This window comes from Macaca fascicularis, chromosome 4, assembly GCF_037993035.2.
Source record: "Macaca fascicularis isolate 582-1 chromosome 4, T2T-MFA8v1.1".
Taxonomy (NCBI): Eukaryota; Metazoa; Chordata; class Mammalia; order Primates; family Cercopithecidae; genus Macaca; species Macaca fascicularis.
This window is the reverse complement of record NC_088378.1, coordinates 100,036,836-100,052,372: the sequence shown is the minus strand read 5'-3', so window position 1 is coordinate 100,052,372 and position 15,537 is coordinate 100,036,836. Positions and strand designations below refer to the sequence as shown.

Here is a 15,537-nt window from a genome sequence, read left to right as displayed (position 1 = left end):
TTCAGATCTGGACATCGCATGAAAGACTAAAGCCTTGAGTTTACCTCCACTTGTCATTTCCCCTCTTACATAGCAACAGAGTAGCTGATTTTCAGGGAGCACATGGCCATCCAGAATAAAGATAACATTTCCCATTTCCTTTATGGCTAAATGTAGCCAAATGATTAAGTTAAGGCGAATGGTATGTAATATAAATTGTGTTTGCAACTTCCAGGAGGTGTCTTTAAAAGATAAAGCATTTTCTTCACCTCTTTCTCCTTCCTGCCGGGGAATATGGATATAACAGCTACAGCTCTATTAACCACCTTGGACCATAAGCCTAACTTGGCCATGGAAATCACAGAAAGCAGAGCAGCAAGATAGAAAGAGCCCGGTTCCTTGACTTCACAAACATGAGAAATAAAGACATTTCTACTTCTTTAAGCCACTATAATTTTGTAGCTTTCTGTTACTCACAGCTGAACTTAATCCTAATAAATACCAGATGTGTTAAGTTTGAGGTGTCTGTGGAACTCAGTGAGGGGTAGGCAGTACAGCTGAATATACTGATATAGAACTAGGCAAGAGATCAGGGTTAGAGACAGGAAACACAGGTTATTCTCTAAAAAGCTAGTCCATATGATTTTTTTTCCCAATAGCCTTCGGCAGCCTGATCTAAGAGCGGAAAAGCTAATAAATGTTTACATAGATAGATATTCAGATCTAAATCCATTTTCTCACTACATGTGTAAGATAACTTAAGGATCAATATTACTTTGTATTTAAAATATTGCCTTGGAAAATAAAAGTCACTGCAGCAATTTTGTATACAACTAGCTAGTGTTGATGAGGCAGACCACATGAGGACAGTATAATCACAAACGCCTTTTTGTTAGGGAGAAATGATGATTAAAACCAAATGAGGAAGAATTGTACGTGCCAAATGCAGTGCAATAGATATAATGAATAACAAATATTTAGGGACAATTATATTGACCTTTTTTGCACAAAAAATAAAATGTAAGCTTGAGCAACTGCCCAGGCAGCAAAATTCTGTATAGACTCAAAAATGGGTGCTCATGTACTTAAGAAAATATATGTGCAAATTTCTGTTACACTTGCTAAGTCATTGTACAATAGTCTATAAAACACTCAGAAATTAGGATCCATATAAATGCTATTTGTAAATTTTGAAATCATTCCCACCGTAGACTTCATTAGAAGCTACAACTTCACATTTATTTCAGGTTGAAATAAATTTCTGAAAAATAAAAGCCCTAGTTCCAAATACACATTACACACAAGGAATTTCTTATAATGCTTCCAAATGGAAAAGGCTAGAAAAAGTGTTTCAAGTTGTTCTGTATTCTTCTCAAAAAAAGTTTGGATAAATAAACCAGCACCTATGTGTTAGATTTCTTGTAGTTTTTCTGTGAGTTTTTAAAGACAGACTATCTGTCCTCTTCTCCCCATTGTTTAATCTGTATGTGCTCAATCAAGGATTATAAAAATAATTTTAACACAGAATCCAGCAAACACAATTAAGAAGTAAATATACTATGAAAATAAACATCACACCAAGCATCTCACCTAGTTATTAATTTTGTGCTTAGTCCCTGGTTTGGATTGCCTCAGCCCCGAGTTCTCAGAACAGAATAGAAAGTGGTTAATCAGTGCATTGCCAATATGAAGAATCAAACCCACATCTAGCCAATGAGAGAAAGTACAATTTCTTTATGCCTTGAATCCACGTGGCCCTGGGACTCCATGGGGTCAGCAGCTGAGGACCCACCCATCGTCAGGCTCTTGATACACATGTTCTTCATCAAGGAGCGTCAGAATCCCCAGTGAATCAGAAACTAATCAAAATAAATTGATAGAACTTGGAAGTTTGAAAACTCCTGCTCAGAGAGTAAGATGGGAGTGGGGGAGGCCATCTAGTGATAAACTAGATTAAGAATCACAAGGCACAGAGTCTTAATCTTGTTCTGATATTAATTAGCAGTCTGTTTCTTCCCAGCAAAGCAAAAGAACTGGGTTAAACTAGGATAGTCTTGGTAGTACCTGTTAGCTTTAAAAGTGCACGTGTTGGGAATTACAAGTGAATGCTATTGAGTTTAGCAACCTGCTTGATGCCTCCTAAATGTAATGCATTCATGTATCATCTGTTCGTTTTGATCCTCATCTCCAGGAGGTATTTAATTCAGATGTTTTGCTCTGTGGAAAACTTCCTATCACTACTCCTCTCTCTTCAATTGATATTGGTTCTTTCAAACCGACATTTACATTGTTTTTCTTGATATTTAGAATGGTTTTATTGCATTTGTAAGCTGAAAAGGAAGGCATCGCTAAATGTAAAATTTTCCGTTAAGGAATTTTCCTTCTAGCAATTAAACACGCTTTTGGGTTAAGTATGGTATAGAAAAGTGATTAAATGCATATGAAATCATGTGGGTTATTAGAGATTATTTGGTTGTTTGGCGTCTCCTTGGATACGTAGTTGTTTTTCCACCAACCCACACATCCTCTATATTCCTAATAAAGCCTTTGGAATCTGTTGGGCTTTTTAAGGCTCTCACCACTCTCTTTCTATGACTTCACCGTATCATTAAAAATCTAAAGTTATTTAGCATAATTTAATAGTATTAGCAAGATTTGTAACCGTATCCAAGGATATGAACTTGTTTGTTGTAACAACCACTTGAGGCAGTCCAAAAGGCCCTTCAAAGAAAGAAACATGCCATGTCAAATTTTCAGTAGTTTTATTGAAAAATGCCTCTTTTGTTTCAGAAATAAATAATATAAGGCAGTGAAATTCACAATCTGCAGTTAAAATATAAAAGCAGCAATTCTATATTCATAGTCTTGCAAACGTTTTCCAACTGCTTTTGATAACTAAGAAATATTATATTCTGAAAAAAGTTCATACTAAATATACAACACAAACATGCAATTCCATCTCTGCAGAATAATCTGCAATTGGGCATAAATGTTAGTGTGTCTAAAACAAGGAGGTTTAAGGCAATATGGAACTGTATCCCGTTGATGCACTAACTTCATCTACATGGCTTAAGGTTGGTGGTTGTTAAAGAGATGTATACGAGCATTCTATGCCCCGGTGTATAACAGAGATAGAAGAGGAAGATAAATAATTGCAATGGAGTTGACGTTTCCCTCCTTTTTGGTTTTAGGAGGGGAATTATTTGAATAGTGGTGTAATTGAATTGCAGATAAGTATAGCAAAAGATAAACTGCCCGCTCGAAATACTCAGTAGCTCTGGGTTCCAGAACTTACTGCTTTACCTAAGAGTTTCACTGAGGCTGCCCGCTGTGCTAACTAAAGGCACACGGCATGTTCTGTCTTTGCAGCTTTTGTGAACAAAGTGTTTTGCAAGCATTTCAAGGGCAAAGGCAAAAATGTCTACAGACTGCGTGCTTGGAGCTAGGCTTCCTGCAGAAACAAGGTTCTCTACAATCAGAAAGGGTACTCCAGGATGAGCAACGCTGGAGGAAACATCGCAGAAAAGACGTACACTGCCCTATCTGACCTGTAAATGAGAATTTCAACACCTCCCCCCAGCCTCGCGGCGCGGCGCGTGGTCTCTGGTTCACTGCCCGGGTCCGTGGGACAGGGCGCGCCGCCAGCGCCCGCGGGGCTCAGGAGTCTCTTCTGCAGGCTCGTCTGCGCCGTAGTCCTCATATTCCGCCGTCCGCTCGGGCTCCACCGGCACGATGAAGGGCTCGCGCTCAGGCAGGTAGGCCCCGCCCTCGGGCACATAAGGCTCTGTCCGATTCAACATTACAGTTATGGCATGATTTGGAAGGCACATACACACAGCAAAAGCTAAATCATCACCAGCGGTGATGGCACTCCAGTCTTAATCTCATAACTATAAATAAGTTACAATGTCCCAATTACTTCCAGAGAATTTGGTGATAATCAAATAATGAAATGGCACTGTCTTAAAAAAAAAAAAACAACCTTCAAAAATCCAGCAGTAAATACAATCATTGCACAAATACCTGGGAAGGGTCAGAGACTGGACCAAAAAACTGTAAACGCAGTACCTAAGTAGGATTTTCACAAATCCCCAAGTAACTGTTCATGCCTTCAAACTCCTCAATTCAAAGAACAACTTGGAAAGATGAGGAGGTGAGGGAAAGTTTTATTGGCTCCTAGAAACTGAACTGGGGGGGTGAAAAGCAACTATCACCAGGTAATATACAGTACATGACATCTTCTGTGGCTGTACCTCACACTAACTGAGTTACAGCTGGTGGGTGAGGAACACCAGTGACTACAGCAAAACAGGAAGAAAAGGTGATTTTAAACTTTGGTTTGAAAACTGCAGTTACAAAACCCAAATGAGAGGACACGGACAAAAAAGTAACAGAGCCAGATGCCCTGAATCAGACACATCGCTAACAAGCAAGAGATAAGGAGATTCCATTTGGTGTTATTCCGGCATAGAGCAAGCGGCAGGCTTTGATGCAGAAGCTTATTGTAGAATTGTTAAGTGATTTTAGTCGACAGGATCACATACAAACCATTTACAAGCCACAATTAGTTTATTATTTACATAAGACATTTCTCTTTAACCAGGTTAATTGTTTTTCTTAAAATGGCATAGTCTCCTCTGGTTAGTAGTTTTATTATGCACCTCTTTCACAACTGAGGCTCCTCATGGCTGTGTGTTGGAACTTTTTTAAAATAATGTTTTTCTACATTATTACTGAAATGCATCAGGCTTATAAACTGACACCACTGCTTTTGTCTCATTCAAGTTAGTAAAAAGAGTCTCCACCCTCCTTTGTGATGTCGACCCGGTTCGTTAACCATTATCTGTGGTGAGATTTCCATACAGACTCATTTCCTAATAAGCACGTGCGCAAACATCTCAGAAACAGGATTTTCATGTATTCAAACTGTAAGCAGCACTGGCGACTTAGAAAATGTGTTAGCCGGAACCTGAAACAGGTCAAAGATGATAGTTTTTAAAAGTTGAATGACTAAGTAAAAAATATAAATACACATCCATCTACGTATGTAATGGTTAAAGTATATATATATATCCATATATTTTTAGTTATTCTCACATCCCATAAGGAGGTGGTAATTTAAATTTATTTTATAAAGAATTAAATTGCAATTCTGTGAATGGGTTGCATGAAATATACATTAAGATTTGTTATTACTTTTGGTCATATGTAATTATGCATTTAAATATATAGATATATAGATATTTAGATATTCAACTACTCATGCACTATTTGAAAGTAGCAAATCATATCAAACAGCAGTATCATTTTTAAAATTTGCAAGATGCTTGAGGGTGCACTAATGAAATGGTAGCCATCGACCACAGCATGACTATCTTATTTCCAGATTGGCGTATCTCCCCAGTCCTCACATCCCACAAAATCAGGTATAGGAGACTTCTGCCCTCTACAATTGTCAAACACTAGAATTTCATTAACAATCTTTTAAAACAAGTATTAAGTCCCATATTTTATAAGTATTAATTCCATGGCTAGTATGGGACAGTTAACTATGTTCAGTCGTCTACACCATATTATCACATAGTTTGCCTATAAATTAGATTTCCAAAACAATTTTTAAATACATATTCTTGGCATTTTACAGTTGTGTTTAACAAATCCCTGTTCCCAATCTTTGGGAAAAGAAAAAAAAAAAGTCAATTGAAGTTCCAAGAGAAATAAGGGGAGGTTTATGATGTGATTTGGTAAATGCAGAAACGGGGAAAAAAAGAAAATAATTCAATCCTAACAGTGAAATAATGTTGTATGCTATGGTAGCCAACACTCTTACTATATACAGTCAGAACTGAAAGAGTTGTTATCTTCAAGACATCTTCAAATCAACCTTCCTTCAAGCCTAAGGAACTTCATTTCCATAAAGTTCTTTACTTCAGGTGAATTGGAGTTCCTACAATGGCAACAACATACCTGGATAGCCTTGCCCATTGTATGGGATGCTGGCGCACTGAGACGAATCACAGTATCCAGGAGGACCCGGGGGTCCTCGGATACCTGAGTTTCCAGGACGGCCAGGGGGGCCAGGGGGACCTCTTGAACCCGTGGACCCTGGTGGACCTGTTCTGGATTCTCCTTGTGGACCTAGTGTGGAGTTAAAACAAATGTATTTCCCCTCTTGTCAAACACAACTCCTGAGGTAGCAACCAGTACTTTAAGTGGCACCTCTACTACCTCAAGATTAGACAATTTACTATTGTATGGTAAGAAAATGTTTCCTTAAGAAATACCCAATATGAACCAAGGTGTGATGGAACTTTCTTACCAATGACTCATCAGAGTTAATGCCAAAAATCTACTACTTTAAGTATTTTATCACAGAAAATCTGTTTTAATAAGAATTCAGCCAAACCAGAGATATCAGTGAGTTCTTTAGTTTGCTCCCACCCTCACAGAGAAAAGAGCACCTGAAGGAAACAGCTCTGTTAGGCAGCCACATTGAGCTGCCATCAAAAGAGGGCAGTGTCTGCTCCACACCTCCAGACTATGTGAAGCAATGTTGTTTCTGGATCAATACAGTTAACATAAATGGAATGATTTAGCCACAGGGCTGTCCTTGGTTGCAAGGGTATCATGTGCCTTATAATGAAAAAAGAAATCATTTACAACCTAGTAAACAAAATGCATCAGACAACCAGTATTCCTTTCCAAAATATAAAAATGCTTTGGGAGAACAGTGAATGAAATTTACCAATATCTCAGGCCTTTTAGTGAGGCTATGTTTTCTCAGTCTAATAGCCCCATATTGAAGACTACTGGAAAAAACAGGAAATATAACCATCTTTAAAGGCTATGAGGTCAAACAAAATAGGAAAAGAAAAGGAAGGAAGGAAGGAAGGAAGGAAGGAAGGAAGGAAGGAAGGAAGGAAGGAAGGAAGGAAGGAAGGAAGGAAGGAAGGGAGGGAGGGAGGGAGGGAGGGAGGGAAGGAAGGAGGAAAGGAAGGAGGGAAGGAAGGAGGGAAGGAGAGAGAGGCAATAGCAACCCTTTGTGTCACTAAAATTCATTTCATCATATATTAATGTTATAGTTAATGCCTAATATAACCTTTTCATTTCTTTAACAAAGGGAACATGAAAATGAAGTTATGGAGGTTGAACTTCTTGCTAAAACATATGCCATGGTAATAAGAATGCTTGAAGCTCTAGTAACAGGATGAAGTTGGCCAGGAGTGGTGGCTCATGCCTGTAATCCCAGCACTTTGGGAGGCTGAGGCGGGCAGATCACGAGGTCGGGAGATCAAGACCATCCTGGCTAACACTCTACCAAAAATACAAAAAATTTAGCAGGCTTGGTGGTGGGCACCTCTAGTATCAGCTACTCGGGAGGCTGAGGCAGGAGAATAGTGTGAACCCAGGAGGCAGAGCTTGCAGTAAGCCGAGATCAAGTCACTGCACTCCAGCCTGGGCAACAGAGCAAGACTCCGTTTCAAAAAAAAAAAAGAATAACAGGATGAAGTTGTGAATCTCTTCGGGACGGTGTGCCCTCTCAGTGTTGATACTCTTTGCCTGTTTAACGTACTAGCAAACCTACCTGGGGGTCCAGGCAGCCCCCGAGGTCCTGGAGATCCAGTACCCCTTTCACCTTTCTCTCCTGGCAAACCTAAGGAAGGAGAGAAAGAGAAAGCACAGGGGAGAAATTATCTGGAAACATGTAATTTTCATCTTAACTGATAATATTTGATTCAAGTAATTCATTTCCTTAGTGGAAGCAGAACCTAATTTTTCACAGAAGTTCACTCTTTAAGCCAAGTTCTTTCTAGACATTTGTGTAATTCTAGATTCATGGCTGAGAAAAAATTTGGCTACAAAGCAGGGGAAAAATTATTTGAAGTAAACAAACATGTCTAATGTATTTTTAAATAGTAACTAGGAACAATCATCCTGAAGAAATAGTTATAATATCTCATTGAAAAACATATTAAAGGTATTTTGTCTTTAGTAGCCCTATTAGCACAGCAGCCAAACCAGCAGAATTATAGAAACACGTAGGTTTTCTCTAGAATATTAAGTACTCCTTTGACAAAAGTGGGTACCCAGAGTCCTGAAATATCTGGAATCAAATAGTCCTATTTTTCTGCTTTTCCTTCAACTGCACTTATCTACACCATGAAATTAGAGTCAAACAAACATACAAGACCAATGCCAGACCCTGAATAAAGGAACCAAAATAAGTTAGATCTAAAACTCTAGGGCTGCCTAAGAACATTCAGTTGCTGCTCGACTCTTGCCACGGTCACAGAGAGTAATAAGATTTGGGTAGCTGATTTAGTTTGCCAAGATAGAGGTTTTCCCCTTAACAACAACAAAAGTCAGAAAATAGCATTATCTGAGATCTGATAGCATTAACTGAGATCTGATAAAGACATGCCATTTTTCTAAGACATGGATCCCTATGGCCTGTGAGTTGCCTGACAGCTCTTCGGAAGCTGTCCAAACAAGACTAGTGAAAGTAGTTTGCCTAGGTCACCTTCCAGACACCCTCAACCTGTCCCAGCTCCTACGTTTGCAAATTCCTTCCTTTATCGCAATACAGAAGCCAGAAATGCCTACCTCGTTCCCCAGGGGGTCCCTGCATCCCTGGTGTGCCCGGGAAGCCTGGCCGCCCCCCAGGTCCAGGTTCTCCTCTGGCTCCTGCACTGCCAGGAGGTCCCGGTGGACCCGGCGGGCCTGGCTGGTTGCGACTGGAGTGGTAATCATTTGGAATCTGATTCAGCATCTGATTGAATCTGTTCATCTGACCTACAAGCAGAAATAAGGCTTGTTAGTAAGAAATGCAATAAAGGAGGGATGAGAGAGTGAAACTGTTTTAGTGTCTAGTGAAATCCATCTCCATTCTGCACCCCTTCCAGGAAACAATCTAATTAGAATCCTAAAAATAAAATTAAGACAGTCTAATCATCCAGGACAAAATAGTCCCTGATAAATTATTGTTTCCACAAAATGCTGACCTATAAGCCACAAACACTACTACAAATATAAAAAGTTGTTAAAGTTTAATATGGCTCTGAAATAAAGTCTTGAGGTTTGCCAGGTGACATCACTCAAAAGAAAACCTTTTTTATAATTAGATAATTCTACAATTGTCTGTATATCTAAGGCAATGATAATCAGGTTTCAGTGCAAACTGGAATTGCCTGTGGGGCAACTTGAAAAATCTGGATTTCTGGGCCTTATCTCCAAAGACAATGATTCACTTAGCTTAGGACATGGTGCAGGAACTCTCACTTCTAACAAGCAACATAGGTGATTCCAAGGCAGGTGTTCCTCAGTACCACACAATGAAAAACATTGATTAAGCCTTCTCAAAGAGCGAGTTCTGGATTTAAGGCCCACACCAGTCTGCAGGTACTGAGCTTCATTACTTAACAGGCCTTATAGAATAAGAAGAGCCTGTGAAAAACAGAGAGGCCAGAGTTTCCTACCAAAAACAACTTTCACTGATCAAATTAATCTTCGTGAGCCCCTTCCTTAAGGTCATAAAACGACTTAAAGGTCATAACTTAAAATATCCAATGTCTTAGAACTTAAGTTTGCTGCTATTATTGTACCTTGGGTTATTATTTTATCTTAGTGACAATCTTTAAAATATCACCTTTAAGCAGATGCAAAACTGACAATGTATAAAAACAAGAGCTTATCAAAATGAAAGAGAAATCTATCTCTTTAGAAACTTTATGACCCAAACTCTGCATTTTCTGCAATTAATTTTCAAACAATTCACACAGTAAAAAGAAAAGAAACATTACCACTTATCAATTGTTCACAGACTTGTCTTGCAACTGCTCGCATCATGTTCTGGGAAGCAATGTCTCCCTTGTTAAATTAATGAGAATGATTAGCATATTAGTTCTATAATTTTAGACTTCAATGTTTAACACACAAACGTAAGATTTTTTAAAAAAATACATACCCTATCACCTTTTTCTCCTTTCAACCCAGATGGACCCTGAAAAATATGAATTGCATACATTAGAAACTGACAAACATACTCTAAAATGATGCATGAATGCACATAATGATGAAAGAGAACAAGTTCTGTTTTCTAAAGCATTAGCAAAATGACACATCACATTTATATCCATGTTACTCACATTCTGCTTTTCTATAAAAAGGAATCTAATCTCTCTCTCTCTGTCTCTGAAGCACCTCCAAAACAGTGGACAGATGTGAATTTTGTGGTCACAATTGTAAAAGTTATGGACCATGCACACTTTTTACAATGCAATTCACGATACATATGGAACTAAAATACATATGAAGATTGCCCTTGTGTTGCCATACTTTGCTTTGTATCATCATGGTTGGTTATCTCAGCTGGTTATTGTGGAACGTCCATGAGATTAGTCTCCATTCAGTCTCACTAAGAACCAGCAGGCTTTTGTGAGCTACTTAGCTCAATATATATCCCTTAACTTCATCGAGTGATTCTTTGTACATTTGAGATGAAAGAAACTGGATTGAAGCTGGAAACCATCATTCTCAGCAAACTATCACAAGAACAGAAAACCAAACACTGCATGTTCTCACTCATAAGTGGGAGCTGAACAATGAGAACACATGGACACAGGGAGGGCAACATCACACACCAGGGCCTGTCAGGGAATCAGGGGTTACGGGAGGGATAACATTAGGAGACATACCTATTGTAGGTGATGGGTTGATGGCTGCAGCAAACCACCATGGCACATGTATACCTATGTAACAAACCTGCACATTCTGCACATGTACCCCAGAACTTAAAGTATAATAACAAAAAAATTCTACAATAAAAAAGAAAAGAAACTGGGTTTCTCTCTTAATGAATAACTCAATCTAAATGATCCTACATCTAAATACAAGCATAGAATATTTGGCCCTACACTGTCATAAGCCTCTCACCATAAGAGATATTGGAAAAGTTTTCCTTAGAATACAGCAAGTTTTTGTCTTTCGGTAATATATTTCCAGGCTGCCAACTGCTATCACCGAAGGAACATCTAAATCATTGACAAATCAGGTAATATCCCATACCAAACCACTTCTCACCATCTCCATGGAAACCACCGCAGTCCAAACCAAGACTCTTGCCTGAAACTACTCCAATAGCCTCCTAACTGCTCTCCCTGCTCCCCATTTTGCTACTTTATAGTCTATTCTCCACACAAAAACCAGAATGATATTTTTTAAAGAAAAATTAGATCATATCACTCCTTTGACTCTAAGAGCCTTCCATCCCATTCCCATCACACTTAGAGGAAAATAATAATTCCTTATCATGGGCTACATGGTCCACATGATCATCTATGCCTAGCTATCTGACCTGATATTGTATCCCTCTCCATTTAACCCCCTTCACTTTGGTACCCAGACCTGTTAGATGTTCCTTTCATATGTCAGACCCATTCCTCAGCCAGGGCTTTCATTCATGCTGTTTCCTCTGGCTGAAACCCTCTTTCCATAGATCAAATAGCTTTCTCCCTCATTTCATCCCAATGTCACCTCGTCAGAGAGGTTCCTGGATGACTGTATCCAAAATAGCTGCCTTCCCACCAGCACAATCATTCTCTAACCCTTTACTCTGTTTCTTGCTTCTTCATGATACTTATTATCATGGGAACCTATATTTACATGGTTTTGTCTATATCCGCCCCCCCTCAGAATGCCTATGAAGGCAAGAACTTTGTCTTGTTTGCTGTTATATCACCTGACCCTAGAACACTGGCTAGCATATTATAGGCACTAAACCAATACGTGTTTATTAATGAAGTATTCTATGAACACCTCATGGAAACATCTCCTATAGAATATCAAGTATTATAAGTTAGCAAGAAGATATCAACTGATTATAATAGCTAATGACATAAGCTAACAATGATTAAGCCAAGCTCTCTGCTAAGACCTATATATACCTATCTGCTATGTTTGGTTTCATAAATAAGAGGAAGGTAAGATAAAATAGAGAAGAAAAAGAGAGGAAATTTGCTACTTTTGAAGGACGAGGAAAATGAAGGAGAAAAGGGAAAGTGCTGGGATCTAAATAAATGTATACCAAATTATAATTATCATAAGAAAAACTGGAGTTGTCTATTTCCTTGCCAAAAGTATTAGATTTTTGTGGAAACACTAATATTGTATTTGGAGCATTTTGCAAGTGCAGGATTTTTTACATTTACTGCTATTTTGAGATTGTTCTGATGTGATTTTTAATTTATTGGCACCCTGAGATTGTCCTATTGTTCACGATTTGTAGACATCATCTTTATTTCCAATATTTAGAGATCATATTTCAAGTAATAGCTGTAGACATTTCTTTTAGGCGTCTAGCTACAGCCATCAATTATATGAGTAATATTCTTATATAAGACACTATTGAGGTCATAGTAAAACAAAATGAAATGCTGAACGGGTAGAAAAGTTTCATATACTTACAATTGCTCTTGCAAAGTTTCTACCATGATCCATTGAGGAAAAGAGAGTAATAAAGTCACATGCTAGAGTACACACAGATTTTAAAGTATTTAGGTTGGTGCAAACGTAATTGCGGTTTTTGTCATTCTTTTAAAACTAATGTACCAGGAGTCCTTCTATCTTTATGTTGCTTGCTTAATTTTATGAACCATACAAGGCAAGCCCTATCACATAAATGTCCAATCCGAAGTCTGTCTGAAATTACTTTTTTTAAACTTGGGTTTGTGTAATTTGAACAATACTTTAAAAAGGAGAAATTCTGTCCAGAGAAAAGCCCTGATAAATTTTTGTCACTGCTAATAGTTGGACTTAATTGTCTTTAAGATAAATTTTTATATTTCAGGATGCTATTCAGACAAAAAAATGCTTAAATAAATTCACACTTCATAAACACAAAAAAGGAAAAGTTCATAAAAAATATGCAGCCCAACAGTCATTACAAATAATTGTGGATATTTTAGACACTTCAAATTCAGTTTTGGAGATACTAATTTGGAAATACCAAATATGTGTACTACTATCTCAACTACTATTTTAACCAAAATATCTGCATAAGAGAAAGTTAAATGGGGTATAAACTGGGGCAGGACAGTATTTAAAAAGTAAAATGATCAATTAAAGTTAATAAATAACTTTAATTCTGGTTCTGATGTTCTAGCCTCCTCAATTAGATAGAAAAGAACAAATGGAAAGCTGGATAATGCCACAAAAGGGTTAATATTAGCAAGCTAGGGATGGAGGCGCTGTACACCATCATCATGTATTTTTCCATCTTAAGCAGCATACCACTCCTAAGTAAAAAGAATCATTTTGCTGACCCAGCTCTGAGTGTTTATACAGTGCAGAAATATGTGTCTTGGCTCATAATCCCATTCTCCTTTTAAAGAAACCCAGTGACCACAATTTTCATCCCAGAATATTATAACAACCCAGAGAGAAAAATTTAGAACTGGTACCAAGTCAAATCCATGAGTTTAGCATGGTTTCAACAAATGCTTCAAACACATTACAGCAGAGATAACCTAAATATGACAAAGGCTTGCAGTTCTCATTATTTATTTCCACAGTGAAATGACTGTCAGTATACATGCAAGCTGTCCACTTACTGGTCTGCCATGATCTCCAGGTTTTCCTGGCTTCCCACTTGGTCCTGTGACTCCCGGGGAGCCTGGGCTTCCCTACAACACATGGAGAGGGAAGGGGACTGTTATGACAAAGAGAAAATCCCATCTAAAGAAAATGAATACAGCTTGTTTTAAAAGCGTTTAAATGAAACAACTCATAATTACACATTCAGGAAGAATAAAACCAAATTTTAAGATAACATGAAATAAAAAACTCTTGACAATTACAGTGCAATCCTTATGGACTATATAGTTTTAAAATATATTTTGAGACCAGTTGAAAAATACATGCATACGTATACAATCAGTTTCACAATTTAAGACTGTGATCCTAGTAAATTGGTTACAAAGTGGATTTGCAGAAAGCAATTCCCTTTTTTTTAAAGTTTCCTACTACAGGACCAGACAATCCTTCAAAACACAGAAGTTGAAAATTTGGGCTGGAGAAGAATTAAGAAGGTGGCCAGTTTTGTGCTAAGTTGGGCACCATGGCGGTAGAGTCTTCCCTTGTCTGCTGAGAATTGCACTCTCAGCTTAGAAATTCATTTTTCCCTTTGGAGCATTCTCCACACTTTCATTCCCTTCCATCATGTCAGCACCCTTAACCCCACCAAAATCATAAGATTTTCTCCCTGTTGCTTTTACCACAGCTTCCAGACATTTTGGTCCTATATTTAATAGAATATTTATAATATGTACTGGCCAATACGTCATGTTCTAAAGCCTAAAATTTTCTTAACATGGAATGTTCAGATTTTGTCAAGCAATCCTTTACTCCATTGATTACGCAAGTGTTAATCTCTACAGTAAACACTTAACATGAAAGTTTGCTGTGCATTTAAATCCCCCATTACCTAAAGATCTATATTTGAAACATAAATGATACAATTATTTTAACATATGCTCTTTAGTCTTCATATCCTGCCACACAGACATGGAGGCTATCCATCACCTCAAACAATTTTACTGGGATCTCACCTGGATGCAAGTATACAGACGGCAGTTTCAAAATCATTAATTTAAGTATTTTTCCCAATATCTTAAGTTGAAGACCTTTTTAGTTGTAGATAAAACTGACTTCCTCAGAACAACTGATGGCTGTTCAATAATAAATGTTCTTAAATTTTAAATGTTATAGCCACAGATTCTTAAAATTCTGTAACAGGAAATAACTGAACCACTGAGGTTATAAAACCCAACCACTCAATGCAGGGATGAAGAAACTGAGGCACCAACCAGCTAGTAGCTAGTTAGTTAGGGATTTTTTTTTCTTTTTCTCAAGTGTAACTTGATTAAACAGAAAGATTCCATATTTTAACACATCTGTTTTCTCTAGCACATTTTGATGTAGGTAAATAAAAACACATTTCCCTCAATGATATACTCCACAGCACAGATTGAATGTGCTTCAAAAGCAGGTTACCTGGCTCTTCTCTAGCAAAATGGAGTGAGAGGGTCGGGGTGAAGGGCACAAAACTGAAACACATTTAGTTCTTACCGGTGGCCCCGGTGGGCCCCTGGGTCCCATTGCACCGTCTTTTCCAGTGAAGCCCTATTGTAAAAATGAAAGTAATTACAGTTAGGGAGGTCATGAGCAAGTGAAAAGAAAAGATGCTAAACAAGTTGCTAAAGCTGAAGGCTGAAGAGAAGGATTTAGCCCAACGTGCTGTTTGGCAGGTGAGGTTTCAATATGAAGGCAAAAAGCAAAAGAAAAAAAAAAAGAAAGAAAAAAAATATTTTCAATTTAACTTATGCCTTTTACTGAATAATTAACTTCTATGCTCATTCACTTGTATAGTTATAAATAAAACAATTTTAAGAGCCAAACTAATCTTCTCTCAGGAAGGCAGATTCCCTTCATAAAGATTTTTTTTCTTTTGTAATAGCATAAAGAAGTCTAAAGGAAGATTTATACATTCTATGGAAAAATCAA

At 37.8% G+C, this 15,537-nt stretch overlaps 1 protein-coding gene across 5 annotated transcripts in view; it reads right to left on the bottom strand.

The window, feature by feature from the left end:
* Positions 1–2,724: 2,724 nt before the first annotated feature.
* The window catches only part of COL12A1 (collagen type XII alpha 1 chain), a 128,184-nt gene continuing 115,371 nt past the window's right edge, over positions 2,725–15,537 (bottom strand). For 3 of the 5 annotated variants that reach the window (XM_005552540.4, XM_005552543.4, XM_065543819.2), the window contains 8 exons: positions 15,103–15,156; positions 13,587–13,658; positions 9,944–9,979; positions 9,780–9,846; positions 8,584–8,772; positions 7,565–7,633; positions 5,947–6,117; positions 2,725–3,763 (listed from right to left, as the gene is read on the bottom strand). In XM_005552540.4, the coding sequence (XP_005552597.3) occupies positions 3,588–3,763; positions 5,947–6,117; positions 7,565–7,633; positions 8,584–8,772; positions 9,780–9,846; positions 9,944–9,979; positions 13,587–13,658; positions 15,103–15,156 (834 nt within the window). In that variant the 3' untranslated portion in view covers positions 2,725–3,587. Of the gene's footprint in view, positions 4,949–5,946; positions 6,118–7,564; positions 7,634–8,583; positions 8,773–9,779; positions 9,847–9,943; positions 9,980–13,586; positions 13,659–15,102; positions 15,157–15,537 lie in introns of all 5 variants that reach the window. The other 2 variants (XM_005552541.4, XM_005552544.4) reach the window with 1 other exon arrangement.